General features: G+C 51.0%; 1 protein-coding gene across 1 annotated transcript; it reads right to left on the minus strand.

The window, feature by feature from the left end:
• Positions 1-11,933: 11,933 nt before the first annotated feature.
• On the minus strand, positions 11,934-20,130 carry ECHDC3 (enoyl-CoA hydratase domain containing 3). Its single transcript, XM_044430422.1, has 5 exons — positions 19,949-20,130; positions 17,308-17,429; positions 16,950-17,047; positions 15,182-15,382; positions 11,934-13,439 (listed from the first exon to the last, which is right to left on the minus strand). The coding sequence occupies exons 1-5, from the start codon at positions 20,128-20,130 to the stop codon at positions 13,125-13,127; spliced, it is 918 nt and encodes a 305-aa protein (XP_044286357.1). The 3' UTR covers positions 11,934-13,124.
• Positions 20,131-20,799: the final 669 nt, after the last annotated feature.

Below are 20,799 nucleotides of genomic sequence, written 5' to 3' on the forward strand. Positions count from 1 at the left end.
GATTGCGTGGGCACAGAATTTAAGATCTGCTTTTGATCCGTGGGTGAGGATGGTTCAGCAGTTCACCAAAGAACTGGGTCATGTTTCCTTGCGTTCTTTTAATTTAAAATTTAATATTTTTACGGCTTTAAAATCCAAGATGTTGCTTATTTTTTTCAATTAACTTTGTTATTGCTGTTGTAAAGAAAGTTGCAATGCTAAAGTTCTGTCCTAGGGCAGGTCAGGCAAATTCCCTTTGCTCTACATCTGGTGGGGTTAATGGGATAAAGGTAATCAGATCTAGGAAATAACTCTCCGGTCTTGCAGCAGAGGGCCGGACCTGTACGTTACACTCAGTTCTTTGCAGGAATGCAAAAGGGCAGGGCGGGCAGTTCGAAGAACTTCTGCTGACCCTGTCGTTTGTTTGTGAGACGCATGGAACGCGGCCTCCCTTCGGCAGGGTTGGTGGTCTCAGATAGGCGGTTTGCAAGCCTCCTCTGGATCGCACAGGACTTATTTCGCAGGAGCATCTCTGGGTATCACGTGGAATCCAGAATGTGACCTCTCGTGTTTGAGCGACATTATTTTGGAGAAGCACCCAGGAGCATCTCTGGGTATCACGTGGAATCCAGAATGTGACCTCTCGTGCTCCACCCAGAGGCAAGGAGTGTGTTCAAAACAGGGAGGACAGGGGTGCAAAGTCTGCTCTCACACACCAGTGATGCCGGTTCTGCTCATGCTTCCGTTTGCACCAAAATGGAATTTGGTGTATGGGCTGAGACGGAGATCCACCCCACAGCCATGGGGCATGGCACCTGGGGAGTGAGTCCCGATCCCCATAGTGGGGAGAGGCATAAAACCAGCATTTTGGTCCATTGCATTGTTTTACGTTGGTTTTGTTTTGGGTGTTTTGTCCCCCATCCTTCAGCAGGATCTTGGAGTAGCTGATCAGAAGTTAAAATAGCCATATAAGTAGCTAAAGCAAACAGTATGCCATCGAAGCAAGGATATTAAAGCACCCACTCCCCCCCCACACACACACATGCTTTTTTAAAAAAAAAGGTTTAAAAGTAGTGTGCAGAATTAAAAACAGAAATTCCAAGCAGCATGCAGCAAGTGGCTTCTAGAGGATCAAAAAGCCTGAGAGAATAGGAAGCCCCTTCCCTGGCTCAGGGATGAGCTTAGCCTTGGATGAGTGGCTGGGGGTGCCGCCTCCAAGCAGGCCTTGTCCCCTGTGTCCTTCCACTGCCCGTCAAGGACAGAGGCCTCTGCTGACGCTCTTTCGAAAGACGTGGCCAAGCACATGTGGAGGCACATGGTCCCTCAGGTACCCTGATCCCAAGTCATGGAAAATTAAAAAAAGAGTACCTTCCATGGACCTGGAGCAGGAGCTGGGGCAGGTTGCAAAGCACAGGCATGATAAGACGGTGGCACACCTCCCCAGTCTGTCTGCTGCGGTTTGGAACAGCTGCATTCCACACCAGCTTCAGGGAGGAGTCCACATTCTCATGCTGTGTGACGCTCGTGCTAACTAGAGGTTCTGAGGGCTGGGCCAGGGCTGTCAGAACACCTGTAGGTGTGCTTGCAGTGGGAACACTAGCCTAAACGACTCTGACAGAGTGATCCTATGCCCCACCCCGAAGTCCACAGGGGCCATAGGATTTTTTTTGGCTTCTTACACCCAAAGGTGGAAACAGAGCTCTGAACGTGGAGCTGGGAATCTGCACTCAGATCCCCTGTCTCCTTGCAGAGGGCCTGGAAAGATTTGTGCTGGCCCCCTCTCCAAGGTTGGAACCGATCTTGGAGAAGGCAAAGGGGGAATTCCAGTGGGAGGAGAGCCTAGCAGGGGCAGCAAGGTATGGGGTATCTTGGGGGCATTCCAGGCCCCTGAAGTGCTGCGGCAAGATAGTCCAAGTGAGCCATCTGGAAGATTTACAGGGAAGGAGGAGTGGGGAAGTGGAGATAGCCCCCCCCCCGCTTCCCTTCCCTTCCCTGCCTTCCTCTTCTGGAGAATTCTGGGCATCTGTATTGTGCCCAGAGACAGGAAATGCAGAGAGACAACCTGTGCCTGAAATGCAAAGAGCAGTCGCAAGTTTCTTCCTTCAGGGGAACGAAGCCTCTTCCTGCAGAGGGTAACTGACTGGCAGGACCTGCATCTTATCGGACGAAGCGTCAGTTTATTATCCCGCATCGCATCTGGCCGGCTGCCACCCCCAGGCACGACACGGGCTGAGCACCACCCAGGAGTGCCCGGAGCTGTGCAGCAATTCGCTGCTTGCGCACCTTGCCCAGGAAAGCGATGCCAGCAACTGCTCCGTTGCTTTTGTGGATGTCTGCATTGGTGGCAGTTTTCCTCAGGCATGGCTGTGCCACTTGCTCCGGGGTGGCCCCCTTCGAGTGGCCCAAAAGCAGAAAGGCTGCTGCAAGGGCCGGGACGTGGGCGGCAGCTGAGACAGGCAGAACACCAGAGCCAGGTGCTGATGTGAAGCGAGGTCTTGCCGCAGAGGAGGGCTAGGAGCAGGTGGCACGGTCAGCAGTCCAGGGCAAGGTCAAGACAGCAGGCAATCCAACATTGCACCGGAGTCCAGAAACAGCCCAGTGGCCTGATGCCAGGAAAACAGTCGCATAAGGGTGGTTCCTACATGAGTGGGCTGGAGCAGGAGCAACAAAAGCACCCAGGAGCAGAGCAAGGGCAAACTAGGGTGTGCAGGATCGAACGGGAACGAGGCAGGAACAACCGGGGCAAACAGCAGCAGACCGGAGCGCGCCTCCAGGCACCGTGTCGCAGAGACCAGAACACAAGAGACTCCTTGCGTTGCTGTGGCAAAGAGCAGCAGTGCCCGGAAGCCTCTTCTGCCGGTCTCCAGGGCCTCCAGCTGCACTGCGCAACAGCTCCTCAGGTGTTCCCTGCAGGCACCTCCAAAGGTGATCCTGGTTCTGGAGGCCCTGATCCTGACAGCGTCTCAGGAAAGAGAACACGAGTTTGCATAAAGGTGTGCACCTGCTGATTGACAGGCATAGATGCAAGTGCTACACTTTAAATAGAAATGCAGAACAGTTTAATATAGGGTGCAAGGTTATGTCCTGGGAAGTTGTGTGCCTACCTGTCCAGTCTGTTGTTCAGGTGTTCACAACCTTTCTGATGATTCCTTAAATTGAAACTAATCTGGGCAGTCCTTCAAACAGAGGATGGTCCTTTATAACATTAAAGGTAAAGGTTTCCCCTTGACGTGAAGTCCAGTCATGCTTGACTCTAGGGGGCGGTGCTCACCTCCGTTTCCTGGCCGAGGGAGCCAGCGCTTGTTCACAGACAGTCTCCGTGGCCATGTGGCCGGCATGACTGAACACCAAAGTGCACGGAACGCTGTTACCTACCCACCGAAGTGGCACCTTTTCATCTACTTGCATTTGCATGCTTTCGCACTGCAAGGTTGGCAGGAGCTGGGACAGAGCAACGGGAACTGCCCAGCAGCACAGCAGTTTAAACCACTGCGCCACCTGCATCCCTTATTAGGACACTCTAAATACCCTTTTTGAGGCACCTGGGACTGCTCATTCTCCCAAGGAGCTATTTGTGAGGTCCTGGGCCCAGCTGGCCACTCAGCCCTTCCTCGGCACAATCATCCCCAAGGGGTAAGGTGGCCCATGGTAGGCTGGGTCAATCCAAACATCCTGCCCGTGGACGTCCACCAATGGAGCACCTCCATCAGCGCTGGATCTGATGGCGCTTTGGACACCTCCATCCCCGTGAAGCGTCCAAGGCCTGGCACCCTTACCTGGTGGTGTGTTGGCAAATATGCTGCAGTGTGACCCTGAAGGTCCCTTCGCATCCTCAAATGGGATGCCATCCAGGAGGTTTCCAAACAACCTGGAAAGACACTGCTGGTTTGGGGAAGAGCTAGTGGAAAAGTGGGAGCAGGCAGCATTCCGATGGCTCTCCCGGCTTGCTCGATAAGGGAGCAAGAGGCCTTCTGACACCTGGCGAGCGTGGAGCAAAGATCAAAGGCAGGGATCTAACAGGGATCCCTTCCTTACATATGCGCAGTAAGAATCCATCCAGGGCAGCAGTGTTCTGCCAAGGGGCTGGATTTGTTTTCAGAGAAGCTCTGGCCAACCATGTTTCTGGGGGGGAGTGTCCAAAGGCAAACAGGGCAGACCGAAAGGCCCCAAATATCAGCACATTTCTACCTGAAAGCTCCAGCTCCCAGAAGCAAAGCCCTGGGAGCAGTGTTTCAACTTTCAGAAGGGGGAGAAACCCTGCACAAAAGCTGATGAACCACCCAAGAACTGGTGCGAAGTGAAAAAAGTGGAATGAATCTGGGCAATGAGGAGCAGACTCGGGGAGATTCTTTTGGATGCAGCTCCCAGGTTTGAGTTTTTATTCCCATCTTGATCAGCATATGTGGATTCGCACATGTTTCCTTTGTAAGAACAGTGAAACCAGCGTTTTCTCATGCAATCTTTCTCTCGCTGATGGAAGAGGTGGCTAGATAAACATCACTTCACCCTTGTCTGCATGAGCCAAAACCTCACTGTGCCTTATAAATAATTAGGTGAAATCCTTCAGGTGATGCGTCACCTCAATTTCTCTGAAAGTTTTTGTTTTGATGATCCTATGAACTGGAAAATCAAAGAATAATTTGAAAAAGATTGGACCAAGCCGTTTAATCTGGGCATGAACACCTACATGTAAAAATCCATCCATCACAAGTCATTCCTAAATCTTGCAAAGAATGTCTTTGGATAGCCTGAGACACACAAACCCAGTTCTAGTTATCAGTTTCTTTTTCTGCAAAGAACAAACACCACAATGGTAGGATCTCTGCTCAACTCAAACTATCAACCACACCTTTATTTTCCAAAGGTGTGATTCGTTCAACTCTTGGCACCTTGGATTTCTTAAGTACTTTGATGGAGGCAGCACCACACTGGCAGAAACAAGATGCCTCTGATGATGCTTTGTGTGAACTGCAGCATTCTTGGTTTTCAAAAGATCTGGTTTTAAATCACACACACAAGACAGGTTTTTTTTCCTTTTTAGAACTGAACAAAATGTTTACTGTACTTTTTGTAAAAAGCACACTATAAAAAACTTTGATCTCGTCATTCACAGAACAGCGAAGTGTCTAATTTTGTTGTGCTTCATTGGTCCATGACAGAAGTAACAGTTCAATGCATTCTTGAGTTTTGGACTGCATTCCCTATGATCTTTGGCTTTGCTGGGGGGCATGATGGGAGATGTAGTCATGTAACCCAGACTTGTACCAGTTGCTTTATCCCTGGAGGAGTCCCTCTCTCTCTTGGGGCAGGAGAAGTCAGGGAATGTGTGGCAACCAAAGACCAACTGGTCGATCAAATTGTTAAGGAAAAGTTGAAGGGGGCCATGTGTAAAATGAACGCCTTGCTACACAGGAGACTCTGGTGCTTCACAAATTTCCCTATTCTGTCTGGATGATCCAGGGGCCATCTGCTTCACCTGGGTACCAAACTCAAGCTGAGACTCTGAAATCTGAGCGAACATGACTCCCATTGACAATTGTGGGAAATTCTTTTCCTCGTTGACACAATTAGATGATATTTGCAGACATAATAGGCCTTTAGAGGGGCTTATGCTTGTCAAAATTCTGAAAAATCGGCGCAAGGAGTTTGTGCTATGAACCCCTGTAGTTTGATTTCTGATTTTTTTTAAAGGGAACTGCCTTTTTTGGGTAATTGCTTGGCACAGCTGGATGAAATTAGAAGGTGCAGTTGCCCCTTTGCAGGGGATGGAGTTGGTCAAGTTTCAGATGAATACGCACATGGGCTTTTGTATAAGAGCCTCCAAAGAGGATGTGCTTACTTCCCCACCCACGCTGTTTCTTGTGGACTGTTGACCTGAAAATGACCGGCAGCTTTCAGGTGGCCCTAAATAAGAAATTTAGGACACTTTCAGAAAGTGTGGTGCAATGATCAATGTTGGAGGGGAATTTTCAATTTGTTGAGTGGTGACAGGCGAAGTCTTTGGAGAAGAGCCTAATGCTGGGAACAATAGAATGCAAAAGAAGGCGGGGACGGCAGAGGATGAGGTGGCTGGATGGGGTCACTGAAGCAGTTGGCGAGAGCTTGAGTGGACTCCGGGGGATGGTGGAGGACAGGAAGGCCTGGAGGAATGTTGTCCATGGGATCGCGATGGGTCAGGCACAGCTTCGCAGCTAACAACAACAATGGAGGAAGAGATTTGCTTCTTGTGCCCTCCCCGTTTTTTTGGGCAATATATCAGAAAATGACCGCCAAGCTAGAAGTATGCCCAGGCATGGAATCTGCACCATTTCAGAAGGACAGGTGCAGGGTTTAGAGAATTCCACCGACTGAAAACCAGGTCAAGTCTTTTTGCATCCTGACATGATGGAAAAATAGCCATCTCATGTCCCATTCTTACCTTCCTTCCTCCTGTCCACTCCCTCAGCACAGTGAATTAAGCCCTTAGTAAAATATACCGTAGGATTAGAAGGTGGACCAGTCAGTCAGTCAGTCAGTCAACCACACTCCCCCTCTTCCACAGTCATCATTGTTTCCCAGAAACAAAAGCAAGAGATGCTAATCAGAGAGGAAACAAAACTTCTGGGACTCCAAGCATGAAAAGTTTGTGGCCTTGTTTTCATGTGGGTTCCACTCTATTAGATTTGGAGGACAACAGTGGAAATCATCCATAGGGATCCATTTCTACTCAGCACTGGGATTTTATCCAAATCTTGGGCAAATCCCTAATATATAAAGAAGCAGTTGACAAAACTCACATCACACCTGTAAAGTAAAACTCCACCTGCACTTTTAGGCTGATAGAGCAAATCATGCAGGCTTACTTAACTTGCAAGTGATACCGACTCAGCAAAAAAGGATGGTCAACCCTAAATATAGCATTTTTAAAATGTGGTACCTTTTCTTATCCAAGATAGACCCTCTGGAACTGAAATAGAAATGCCAAGGTAGATTTTGTTGATCTACTTTTATAAAAGCAAACTTTGCTTTAGGCTGCAGTCTTGTACAAATGTACCTGAAAGTACGTCCGATGGAACTCAGTAGGACTTGTGAATAGACATGCATAGGATTTTGCTAAAAATGTGTTTTTCAACAAGGGAAAATGTATTTAGAAAACATGGCCTCAGCACATAATCTTTTAACGTGTGTTTAGCTGTTTATCATTTCCCGTTGTGTTCCTTTCATAAAAGGCCCCCTTTATTATGTGATGCTGTATCATTTTGTCCACTGACATATACATTTTTAATACAGAATTTTAAAAGAAAAAGGAGACTTAGCAGATGGACAAGGTCCTTCCGATTTTGAACCTCAGCAGACTCTTTGCTGAATTAAGAACTTCATTGGCATAGCCAACTGCACCCAAACTGAAGACATATAGAACTTCATGTCCAGTGCCCAAATTTGGTCTCCTGGGAGTTCCCCAGGAGTTCCTGGGTTACTTGCAGCCCTTCCCTTAGACCACGTCTTTCCCAGCTTGGGTGCAGTTTCCTCCCCATTATACAAGGTTGAAATGCCACTCCCAAGACTTCAGGCTGCAAAGTGCCAGCATTTTAACCCAGCCTGCTTATTCTTCTGGTTTGCCCATCACTGGAAGGTCATCCAGTTCTAGGCACCAAGCTTTTGTGTCCAGTTCTGGGCACCAAGATTTAAGAAAGATGCAGGTAAGTTAGAAAGGGTCCAGAGGAGGGCAACAAAAATGAACCAGGGTTTGGAAACACTGCCCTTTGAGGAGAGACTGAGAGAACTGGGCATGTTCAGCCTTGAGAAGAGAAGGCTGAGGGGGGACAAGGTATCCCTCTAGAAGTACCTCAAAGGCTGTCACAGAGAGGAAGGTCAGGAGCTCTTCTTGCTGACGCCAGAGTGCAGGACACGGAATAATCAAGACAAGTGGCGACAACCCAGATTCAGGCTGGGCATCAGGAAAAGCTTCCTCACTGTCAGAGCAGTATGACAGTGGAACCAGCTGCCTGGAGAGGGTTGGGCTCTCCCACACTGGAGGCATTAAAAAAAAAACTGGGCAGCCACCTGAGTTGGATGGTGTGACTTGGTGTCCTGCAACAGCAGGGGGTGGACCTGATGGCCTTTTTGGCCCCTTCCAACTCCATGATCCCAGGAGAGCTGCCCCAAATTCATCGAGCCTCAAGTGGGTCAGCTCCCCTTTGGTAGGCTGCCTATTCTATTTGCAGAAGTGCTGCAAGGGGGGCATCCAAGCCAGCGCAGTGTCCCTTCAAAAGCAAGCGTCACTGAATGACCAGGTGAGGGGCCGGGTCCCAGAGCAGGGAGGCCAGGGGTGCGGCTGACCTTCTCCAACGAACAACTTCCCCTGACTGAGGAACCAAAGCCAGGGCAGCACTTCTGCAAGGCCAGCCCAGGCCTTCTTGGTTCCTCCGGCTACCTGGGTGGACAAAGAGGCCACCCATCTCTGGCCACTGCTGGGGGAGGTGCTGCCACAGAGCAGAGAGGCTAGAAATGCCCCGTGCCTCAGGGCGGCCACAGGCCCTGCTGCACAAGGAGAGAAAGTTTGAGGACAGGCCTTGACATGAATTGCAACGGCGCCAGGTTCTGGATCCCTTGCTCACCTGGAAGGATGCATCCAGGATCACCTTTGACCTTCCACAGCACCATAAAAGTTCTGTAGATACAGATGTTTCGGTGATCGAGACTGTGTTGAATTTTGGCAGAGTGAATTAAGTGGGAGCCATCCCTGAAGGCCTTCAGCCCTCCTTCCCTCTCTTCCCACAGGCTAAGAAAAAGCTTGCTGCCGGCCTGGAAAGGTGTATGTGCCCTGTTGAATAAGTGCATTTCGTGCCAGTGCCACCGGGAATCCAGCCTCGAGGGTTCAGCAGACAAGAAAGAAACAGTGTTAATATTTGTCTATGGTGCACGGCAGAAAAGAAGTTCCGGCTGAGATATAGAGATGCTTAAAGCTGATACGGTTTTATATCTGCAGCGGCAGGGCAATTGCAAATACTGGCTGTAGCAACGCGTCTGCCTTCTGGAGGCATCAGGGTGACTCTGCAGAAATACTGCAATCCAAACGGGGCATTGTTCTTTTCCGATCCAATAATGGGGAGCGAAGGGAATCTGTTCTGTTGCCAAACATGCATTTTCTGCATTTGGCACCTACAGCAAGTTGTGCAGAGACCGTTTTCCTGCTGTTCCCCAGGAAAGGGATTTTAATCTATCCACGGGCACCATTCATTGTACAATGGCCCCAATCCTCTGTATGTTTACCTAAGAGTAGATCCCACTTAAGATCCATGGGATGGATGTCCAGGGAACAGCTCTCAGAAGCGGAGCTCTGGTAAGTCAGATGCCACAGAAAGCAAGCCAGGGACTTGTGGCACATCAAAAACTAATACATTTGTTACAGGTAAAGCTTTTGCAGCATTTCTGGATTGTGTTTAGCGGAAGCTGTAGGTATTGCTGAGCGCATGCACAGAATCTGGCCCCAGAGCCGTCGACCATGGCACAAGAGAGGGTGTACATCTATGTACGTGTTATAAATTATTTAGTAATCAGTTATCCAAATAATCACTTATCTAATAATCAGTTATCTGAATCAGTTAGATCAAGGATGTAGAACCCCTTCCAGGCCAATTACATGGCAGAGAAGCACTGGGGGAGGAGCTTTCTGACTGTGGGAGGGGCTGAACACAAGATGGGTGGGGCCAAAATGCCAGCATGGCGTGACTTGAAGCTCTTGCTGTCAGTAACGAAGCCATCGGAGAGGCAAAGGGCTGGTCATCAGAGCAAGGGGGAGGAGCCACCTCGGGCAGCCCGAGGGCCAAACGGGGCTTCGTCTAGCACCGGGCTTGAGGTGACCCACCCCAGAGGTGGCCCACTGATCAGATGAGCCTTTATTCAAAGGTCCTTCCAAGTAACAGGAAAGCTGCTTATAACATTTAAAAAATGCTGATAAGAAGTCAAGACGACAGACGCCACGTTCAGTGCGGCATCTCACTTTACGGACGCATGCGCAGAGTGGAGAATGGTTCACCCCTCAGGACCAGCGACCCTGTGCGTTTTCCACGGCGCATGTTCTTTTGCCTGGATGTGCCCGTCGGAGGATCCGGTGCTTCCTCCGCTCGTGTGGTTTCCACCCGCCTCGCTCAGTCCTCCCACTGGGGCCACGTATCCCATCCGCCACCATGCCTGAAATTCAATCCTCTGCTGGATGGTTGGGGCAGTTCCATGAGCAGCAGCAGCTCTTTCCAGTGGACTCTGCGGCGGCTGCCCACTAGGACTGCCAAGGCTGGCGCAACATTGTGGGTGAAGAATGGAGCGGATACAAAAGCCCGCAAGAGGAGGAAGGAGAGCGCCGTTACACTGCAGAGACCATACACCGGAATGGCTTGCATATATTCAGGCACAAATCTGCACTTGAAATCAGGTTATTTAACAGCATGAATTTGTGTACGGTGAAGGAGAGGGACCTGCTGTCGTTATTTCCAGACAACGGGGAATCAGGAAGTCTTGCCAATTCACTGGAAATCCACTAGCGATCTACTGGTAGATCTACATTCCACCTGTCTCTGCTGTGGAGCACGTGTCAGGTCTTCCCTACCATCCCATCCACAGCAAACAACACGGACTTAGATCTCACACAAGCGATGAACCATCGCCTGGGTGTTACCAGGTAGGGACCACACATTGCAACGCTCATCCCTTCGAACTGCTCCCCGCACATAGAAAACTAGGGTGTCAGGCTGGACCCCGTCTCCTTGGTATGCTAGCTTTCCGTGTGCAGGGAATGTTTGCACACAGAGGTCCATTCGGGTGCGTCAGTCCCTGCCTGCTGTCTGTGCAACTCGGGCATGTTGACCCCCTGAGTGAGTGCATGGTCCTAAAGCAGGGAGGGTTTTTGACAACAATATGGCACTCCCCCGTCTTGTCCAGGGCCTCTGCCCCAAATGTTGGAGGCGACACAGGGTCCTGGTAAATCAGGTGCCTTTCCCAGCCTGTCTTTTTCTAAGGTGGGACCTGCCTGAACAATAAAATGCTTTCCACTGAGTTCTTCCTTGCGCTCTGGCCAGATCTGTGCTCCGCATTCACTAACACCTGGGATGCTCCTGTTCACATTCACGCAACATTGAAGGCAACTTGGCATTTCGGCATCAAGGTTCGCAGCGTTTGGCTCACAAATTTTAGAAATGGACAGGGGACCACTCCATGGTTGAGCATTTGGTGCACTCCAAGGTCAGGTACAAATCATACAGGTTTTTACTTTCCCAGTGGCTCACTGATCAAGCGATTAAAAGAGCAGAGGACTCAAGCGATGAGTGGATACTGCCCTCTGGTGGTCATGTGTAAAGTAGCTCATTCTCTCCTTTCCAACATACAGTGGTACCTTGGCTCGCGAATTTAATCCGCTCCAGGACCCTGGTCGTGACCCAAATTGGCCATGAGCCAAGTCAAATTTCCCCATGAGGTTCAGTGTGAATAAGGTTAATCCATTCTGTAACCATTTTTTTAATCAGAAAAATGTGAAGCAAAGTGACAACAACAAAGATCGCAGCCATCTCCAGCACGACTGCGATGGCACCCGTCATCCCTGCATGCTGGGGGGGTAGAGACGGACGTGAATGCGGGCAAGCTGGGGCAGGGGGGAGATGGCTGAGATCGTGGCCGCACTCATGCAAGAAAGCCAGGCGCGATCCCTGGCTGCTCGTGCGGGACAGACGGGCGTGATCTTGGCCATCTCCACCCCCCAGCATGATCGCAGCCATCTCCCCACTCGGGGGGGGGGGGGGGAGCAAACGGCCGCAATCGCAGTCGCCACCCAATGCGGAGTTCATGACCTGAGTCAAAATTTTTATGAAATTTTTGTTCACCACCCGATTTGGTCATGAACGGAGGCATTCATGAGCCGAGGTACCACTGTACCAAGATGCCGTCTCCCACCTTTTCCCTCAGCAGCAGATTTAGATGAAGCCTTAGAAGCACAGTCCTTTATTGGAGCTCTGAAGGTTGCAACGCAGCATAAATCAAAACAACAACTTGTTAGAGATGTGGGAGCAGCGTCTGCCCATGGGAAGAGTTGAAAGCAAACTGAAACGCTTCCTGCTTCTCAGGAACATCCCGACTCCCCCTCAATTACCACCCCACCCTGTTCGGAAATGTCTCCCCCCCTTCCCAAGGTGGGCTGGCTCTCACGCTTGCTCTGAGCATCTTCACTCGGTCCCCTTGGCACTGCCTCACCTGCCTCCTCTCTGCCCTTCTGCCACCTCTTCTGAATCTGAAGAGCCTTCCTAGGGAGGCAGTAACTTGAGAGCTGGACCTCTCTCTGCACAGCCCAGTTAAGAAGCTGGACCGCAGCATCCTTCCCACCTGGGTCACTTTATGGTAGCAGTTATACATCAGGCCAGTGGAAATGTCCTGCCCAGAGCCCTTGGGATGGTTTCTGGCTTGTCTGGCTCTGCAGCTCCTCCAGGGGTGTCTTTCAGGGATGCTGGTGCCCCCTGCTGGCTGCTGCAGAGTGGGCTCCCAGAAGGACTGGCTGCATAAACAGCAGTCCTCCTTCCGTGCCAGCCCTTGCCCTGCTGTGGCGACGGAGTGTCCAGAAAGCTCTCAGGATGGACTCTCTTAATGAAAAGCCATTGCTTTTCTTAAGGGACAAAGGAATTGGGGATATGTGGCCACATTTACAAGGCCATCTTTTCAGTTGCCAGCACCTGGCATCACTGTAGTTTAGCCTTCCCAACCTGGCCTCTTAAAATGGTTGAAGCTCAATTTAGACTTTTGACCAGACAAGGGGAAGTGAGCCCTGCAGAGAAGTGACTGTACTGAATGAGTCTCAGTATCAAGACAGCTCCTTACATCCTCCAATTAAACCACCCAACTATAAACACAGCCTACTTTCTTTCACAATATTACAACTGTTGGTGATTTCCTGAATCATATTGCACCTCGATGAATTAACAAATCAAGGTATGCCTGGTGCGTATTTTGTGAAGACCAAATAGTCCATCTATTATTTCTAAGCAGCACCTATTATATTATATAAACAAGATACTAGTCCCTATGATTTTCAGGAAAAGAAAGCATCAGCTCGCGTGATCGCAAGATCTTCACAGCACTGAACATGGTTTTTAAAAGGGGATGGGTGTCCCTTGGAAAGCATCGTTTTACGAATGAGACCAGGCAGGCTTGCGTTTAGAGAGGAAGGCCTCGATTCCTTCCTGGCCATCTTTGAGGGCTAGGTTGTCCACCATGACCTGAGAAGTTATTCTGTAGGCAGTGGCAATGTCTTTTTCAATCTGCTTGTAAAACGTGGCTTTCCCCAGAGCCAAAACGGACCGGCTGCTCTCACAGATCTTGCGGGCAATTCTCACGGTCTCCTCTTCCAACATGTTCTCTGGTACCACTCTGCTGACGAGCCCGTGCAGAAATGCGTCCTGGGCCGTCATCGGCTCTCCCGTGAACAGCATCTCCAGCGCGACCTGTGTGGAATCATTGCAGTCGGAGAAAAAGCCTTCCTCAGACTTGCTTCCTTCAGGATCTCACTAGACGCAGACCCGCTGTGCCTATCACCACTGGGCACAGTGCCCGATCTCAGCGGGGGGTGGAGGTGCCCCCAGGCCCAGAGGTGCAGTGGCTTCCCATGTGCTCTGAAGCCGGTGGGTGTGGCTTGTTCAGACGGGGGACCCGACCTGACAGCCTTTTCCCAGGCCGTGGTTCTGGGTCATTTGTTCACCGCCACAGCCGCCCTTGTGCCGAGCAAACCAGCCCATGGGTGTACGGAGGTGTGCAAGCACACGTGCGTGTGTCTGCATGGCTGGCAATGACCGCAGACATGTCCCACTTTCGGAATAGGAATCTCATCCCCTGACACCTTTCTCCAGGCACCTCCGTGTTTGAGGAGTCAGGGGTCAGGCCAAGCCGTGCCACCCCCTCCCTTCCACACCTGTCAGGCACCCCCCATTGTGCAGGCTTGGGGTCAAGTTGAAAACCTGGTGCTCACTGCAGCCTCCAGCACGCCCATTCTGTGCACCCACTGTAAGAATCGCCTCTTCTTCCTTTCCTTCCATTCTTCGGGGGAGCGATTCTACACTCCTAGAACGAAGCTGCATGGAATCCATCCCTCTAGGGCACTGATGGCAAACCTTTTAGAGACCGAGTGCCCAAACTGCAACCCAAAACCCACTTATTTATCGCAAAGTGCCAGCACTGCAATAAAACCTGAATACTGAGGTTTTCGTTTAGGAAAAACACCTCACGGCCAGTCCAAGCAAATATATATATATCCTTGGCAGCACACTGACCGGCCATGTGAAAACTCGGACGAGTCGCTGCTAATGAGTTGTGGCTCGTGACGTCACCGCCTGGTGCCGCTACTCCTTTCCGAGCATGCGCATGGCCCCTGTGTGCGCTGCTATCCGATGCTCGGCTGCTGGGGCGATCCTGGAGCGACTTGGTTCGCGTGCCGACAGAGGGGGCTCTGTGTGCCCGCTGCTCTGCGTGCCACAGGTTCGCCACCACTGCCCTGGGGTTCGTGGACTCCTTCTCATGCCTGGCCTGGTCTCAGAAAGTGAGCTGAGCTGAGAGGAAGCTCACAGACGTTTGTGGAATGAAGGAGGCCCAAGGTGAAGCAGAAGAGGGAAATGACTTGTCCAGCGGTCGCACGGGGCTCAATTCCTGACAAGCATTTGCACGAATGCTCGGCACGCTCACCAGAAACTCGGACTCCCAGTTGTGGCAAAGCAGATGACAGTCCAGGGAGCCGAGCCCAGGGAATCCCATAGATTCCCCTCCCCAGAAAGGATTCCTCATCCATCCCCACTTAAGGGATGTGAAGACTGCACGGTGTTCTATATTCCCCACTGCCTTGAAGCGTCAGGTGGGGTTCTAAAGTGGGAATTCAAACCTTTAAAATAAGAAGGATAAATACACAGTGATGTGTGGCGAGAGCCCGTTGCTTTCAGAGTTTCCCTGCCTGGTGGATTTTGCGGGTAGGGAGGGAAATTCTGCCAATAACAGCATGCTGAAGCTTAAAGGTCCTCCTCCAGTAACTATGGAGAGACACTTCAACCTTGCAGGATGGGAGGTGGGGAGAAAACTGCCCAAAAGCCAGAAAAAGCACCACAGTCCAGGAGGTTCTGCACCCCTGGCCTATCACAGCAGAGGTCCAAAAAGGAGCTTCAGTGAGGTACGGCCAACACATCCGCCTCTGGACAGGACCTACCTTTCTCGGAAGAGCTCTCCCCACGGCCACCGCTGGCGTGGAGCAGAACAGCCCGACGTTCACTCCAGGCGTGGCAAACCTCGCTGCCTCACTGGCTATCGCAATGTCGCAGCTTGCTACCAGTTGGCAGCCGGCTGCCGTCGCGAGGCCGTGCACCTTGGCGATGACGGGCACAGGGAGCTTACGAAGCAAAGTCATGACCTGAAAGGAAGAGTGCTTTGAAAAAGGAAGAGCGATCCCCATCTTCCTGGAGTGCTGCGTGGAGCAGGGGGTTGAGCCCAGTGGTTGTATCAGCCCCTTCCAATTCTGCCGTTCTATGATTCTTGCAAAACATCCAAGAGAGGCTTATGCCCTGCTTCTTATTTAAGGCATATGAACACATTGATTGATATTTATGTCAAGCATCCGTAGGCAGCTTGTCATGGGCAGAAAAAATCCACCGCCCGTGTGATTTACTGTAATGTTAAAGCAAGCTATCACTTAAGAAACAGTTAAAGCCAGTAATGGGGAACGCTTCCACAAAGCCAGAGACTAAAAGCTGTGCTTAATATAATGACCTATGAAATGATGTGCAGCATGCAGAATATTAGAACCCGGTAGGCCATCCATGAAGCTAAATGTTGGGAGACTCGGAGGAGATCAGAGGAAGTCTTACGGCTAATGGGGCAGGTAAAAAGGTAATATATCAGTTAGTCTTCCTTTGCACGGCACATAGTGAAACTGTGGGATCCACTTCCATGAGATGGAAGCTGTGAAGGCCACCCATTTGGAGGCTACTGGTCCTCGTGGCTATTTGCTGCCTCCAGTATCAGGCGTCGTATGCCTCTATTGACCAGTTGCTGGGGAACATGGGTGAGAGGGCGCTGTGGCACTCATGTTGTGCTTTGGATTTCTGGTGGGCAGCTGGTTGGATGGGCCCTTGGTCCCACCCAGCATGGCACATCTTAGGTTCTTATATTCCAAGTTAGCTCTGGACTAGCTAGGCCTTTGCTCTAATTCCACACAAAAACAGAGGAACAGAGCAAGTCAGAAGGGGTTCCCCGGGCCATCTAGTCTGACCCTCGGCTCCAGCCAGCTCCACGCAAGACATGCCTACCAGGTCCAGTCTGTCCTTGAACACCCTCACCGATGGGGCTTCAACCACCTCCCATGGAAGCCCATTCTATACCCTCGGGGTCCTAACTGTCAGGAAGCGCTTCCTGGCATCCAAATGGAACCTTGGTGGATGCTTCATGTGTGTTGAACTGACCCCGAAAACGCAGAGTGAGGACCAGGAGATTTCCCAGGGGAAGTCTCACAGACAGGGACGGGAGGAGGCCCTATGCAATCTCATCTTGCCTTGCCTCAGAGGGACCCTCCAGGGAGGATCACAGCCCTGGAGGACCTCGGAAGGCATGAAGTCTGAGCATCTGCAGAGCAAAATAATGGCCAGCACCCTTGGGAGGCGCTGTTACTCAGCTGCTGCTCCCCACTTCCTAGGGTGATTAGTTCCACTCCGAACAGCTCAGATGAGCAGGAAGTATTATGAGCTGGAATGGGGAGGTGAACTTCCCTACTGGTTGGCCTCTTCTTGACAAGGGAATCCACCATCTGGTTCTTCATGTCTGCCGACATTTAGCCCAATGTTATTCCTTTGATTCTGACTTCCAGAAGAACCCTTCAGGAAGTACAGCCTCCATACAAAGTCTGGAAATCAAGCAATCCAACTACACTTTCGGAAAATGATACTAGATTAGACCTCTACGGAGGGCACCGAAGTGGCACTCACCTCAGAGCAGGTCTCAAAGACTTTGAGGTGGTGCTTCTCACCCTCCTTGCCCGTCAGCTCTTTTAAGTCGTGGCCAGAGGAGAAAACTGGTCCTTCGCCTTTGCAGAAGTTTGTGGGAAAGAAAACAAGAGAAGTTTATGTGGCAGAGTTCGTTGACCTCCAGAAAGCCACGTTGCTTGGATGAGTCACGAGGCATTTGTCATGGCTCTGAGAAGCTGCCTTGACTGTATGAACTGGCCCATTGTAGACCGAGCACATCATGAAAACAGCAGCTTTGGAAAGCCCAGAAAGAATGGCGAGATGAAACGTCTTTCTTAACATCCACCCACAGCATGCGCAGCCTTGATGAGCAAAATACCTGAAATGATAATAACTCGCACGTCGGGGCTTTCAATATCGTGCAGAATGTCCTTGCGGAGAGATCTCAGCATGGAGAGGGAAAGGGCATTTCTTTTCCGAGGATTGTTCAAAACGATGTTCCTGTAAAGATGACGCTTTAGAAGAGAGGCCTTGGAAGGTGTCTGGCCATGCGGTTCTAATGCTTTACAGAAATTTGTAGATATGTACAAGCAAAGAGCGTGCACAAGTCAAGGTAGCTTAACTCATTTGGTACAAGGAAAGTTGGGAACAGGTTTCTAGAGGATGCTATTTGTTGCATGAATAGATTATCTTGCAATCATGGCCAAATATTTCAGAATTTCTGCCCAAATATCCCTCAGGCAAGAAGTGGCCTCTCTCTTCTACCAGGCCTTGTGTCATCACCCAGAATCTCAGGTGGTGGATGGAGCCTATTCTAAGTTGTGACGTCTGCTGGGTTCACCAATGATGGTGAAGCCTATTGAGATCTGTGGCCTTACTCTCCACCAGTCGCCATCTTAACTTTCCCAGAATGCAGTGCTCCAGATGTTCCCTGGCGTTGTGAGGTTTTTATAGGGCTACCACCATGTTTTTTTTAAACCTACAATGTCACCGAAAGATGGAACTTCCGGCCCTGTTATCCCATTCAACCTGGGAACTGATACCACCTTCAATCTTGCTATGGGATGTTCATCCAAAGAGCCTAGCATTATTCTGAGATATGCACTTAACTTCAAATTAATTATCTAGGCTATTTTAAAATAGGATGGTTGAGATCCAAGAAACTGCACAAGTACTTTCACATGCCAAAGGGGTCTTAGGGCTCACAATTCTGAGACCACCAGACTAACACACATGGTGAAATTTGGGGTATTTTCGAAAGCAGTTTATAGTAAGATGTTTGGGTCTGGTGCAGAACTGAGTCGTTTGGCATGGCTAAAAGGAGATGCTTTAATTTCAGTCCTAAACAATGATGACAAAGTCTCTTTCTTACTTTTCAACCTCTAGCACTATAATATATACCAAATGTTCTGTGTTGGTATCAACTTTCATAGGCTAGAACAGCAACCTAGTATTCTCTAGATGTGTTGGATTACAACTCCCAGCATCCCCTCATCAGCTGCTGGGGGATACTGGTGGCAACTTCACAACTAACACTTTTGTTAAGGCATAACAGAGAGCCAGTGTGGTGCAGTGGTGAGAGCATTGGACTAGGAACCCAGAAGATCTGGGTTCGATTCCCCACTCGGCCATGATGCTCCCTGGGTGACTTTGGGCCAGTCATTCCCTCTCAGCCTAACCCACCTCACAGGGTTGTTGTGAGGACAAAATGCAGCTATGTAAGCCAAGTTGGGATCCTCACAAGAAGGAAAAAGGCAGGATATAAACAGAACGTTATACCAATAACAGCTTTTCACTGGCTACAGTTCCACAGCAGTATGAACAGCTCTAATGCACAATCCTAAGTATATCTGAAGACCTGGGAAGAAGCCAAAAATAATGGAGGATGGGTGAGGGGGGAGGGTAAAAAAAGAAACTCTATTTTTCCACTTTTCTGGGTTTTTTCCCCAGACCTTCACTTCCAGGCAAGTGCATATAGGGCTGCAAAAGAAACACCCACTGAACATTATTTATCCATATTTCAGAATGAAGAACAGTTTTCTAATTGCAAAACTGGGAAGTTTTTACAGCCCAGAAGCCTCCAAATAAAGAACACAGAGTGATAAGGGTAAAATTTGGTTGAGTTCCCATTTTGTTTTGTCAGCAGGATTGTTTTGACCACTCCGGACAAAGTTCATGGTTACGCCGCATCTCCTCAATTCATTCCAATCACATATTCTGCAAACTAAGGACTTGCTGCACCTAGAATGAGGAATTTCTCTTGGCGTGCATTCAATGCTATTTCCAAATTAAGTTTTTAGTGTAGGATTTCTAGACTGCAGTTCAGTTCAGATTTGATTTTTTCTTTGCTCCCTGATAGCTTTTGCTTTGGCAGTGGCACTCAAAGTAACTTGGTGGATGGAGGCCAGGGGTGCATCTTCTCTTCAGGACCTTTCTTTGAAGAATTTAATGAGTGGACAGAAACTGAGGCCTGCCTCCCATTTAAGGCGTCAGGTGGGTGCAGAGCCTGCCTCCCACCACTGCAAAAATCATCTTGGTGGGGTGTGGTGACGAGGCAGGGGATCTGGGTTCTAGTCCCCTCTCAGGCATGAAGCCCACCTGGGCCAGTAACAGTCTCAGTCTGATCTCCTTCGCAGGGCTGCGGTGGAGAGGATAGCAGGGAAGGGAAGGGAACTTACTCTAAAGAGGGGTGTGTGTGGGGGAGGGTGTCTGAAACCCCAGAAGTGTACACGCTCCAACCCACCCTGCCGCCGCCCCCCCACTCGACTTCCATGCCCATCAGCCCCAACCGGCACAGCCAATGCTGGACGTGATGATCCACTGCCCACCCGGAGAGTGGGCGGTGGCAACGGGAGAAAAGCCGTTCTCATCATGCCCATGGCAAAGCCTCGGTACAGCAAGCTTGCCGTCCAGAGGCGTAGGACTACGGCTCCCGGCATGCCCCAGGCAGGCTGGCTGGCTGCGGCACGCTGGGAGTCGCAGTCCCGCACCCCCGGGGGGCGGGGCGGCTCCGCACCCACCTGACGCCCTCCAGCTGCCACGCGCGGGTGAGCCCCTCCGCGGGGGCCGCCGCCTGGTGCAGGCGCCGCGGGCCGGGTGCTCCGCGGCCGCTCGCTGCTTTCAAGGCGCCCCGGGCGGCCAGCGGCGGCCGGCACAGCTTGGCCCAGCCGAGGCTCCCGCAGCGCGCCGCGCCAGCCGCCATCGCGCCGTCCTTCGCGGGCGGAGCTGCTGCTCGCGGCCGCCCCCGAGCGGCAGGCGGCGCCTCTGCGGAAGGCGCCGTGCTGCGCGTGCGCGCGGGCCGACCCATTCATTCACGCCCAGGCGCGCCCGGCTGAGCTGAGCTGAGCTCGCCCTGCGAGGCTGCGATCCTGGCAGCCGGCCGGAGGAAGAGGCTGGCGGCGACGCTTGCAGCATTTAGGGTCACGTCCTTAAGGACTTTGCCGGCCCTCCTCGCTTCCATGGCGGGACTCAGACCCCGGCCGGCTGGCCTTCTGCAAGGTGGGTGGCTCACCTGCCCTCACACCGTTCTCTGTGGTCTCGAGATGATTTATTTATCTGTTTATTTAAAACATTGACATGCCGCCCAGTTGTGCCACAGCACCTCTGGGCGGCTCACGACACAAGATAAAAACACAAGATTGCAAGATTGCTTTTATAGCTTGCCTCCGCACCCCGCATCCCCGCCCTACATGTCATCCGCCTCTCCTCTTCATTTTATCCTCACAACGACCCTTTGAGGCAGACTAGGCTGAGAAACAATGGCTGACCCAAGCTACGAGACAGAGGAGCTCTCAAAGCCCTCCAGTAAGCTGGAAACAACACCCCTGCACATGTCAAGAATGATAGTTGAACCCGGCCTAGGAATTTCTCC

The sequence above is a fragment of the Varanus komodoensis genome, unplaced genomic scaffold, assembly GCF_004798865.1.
Source record: "Varanus komodoensis strain SLA01 unplaced genomic scaffold, ASM479886v1 scaffold1, whole genome shotgun sequence".
Taxonomy (NCBI): Eukaryota; Metazoa; Chordata; class Lepidosauria; order Squamata; family Varanidae; genus Varanus; species Varanus komodoensis.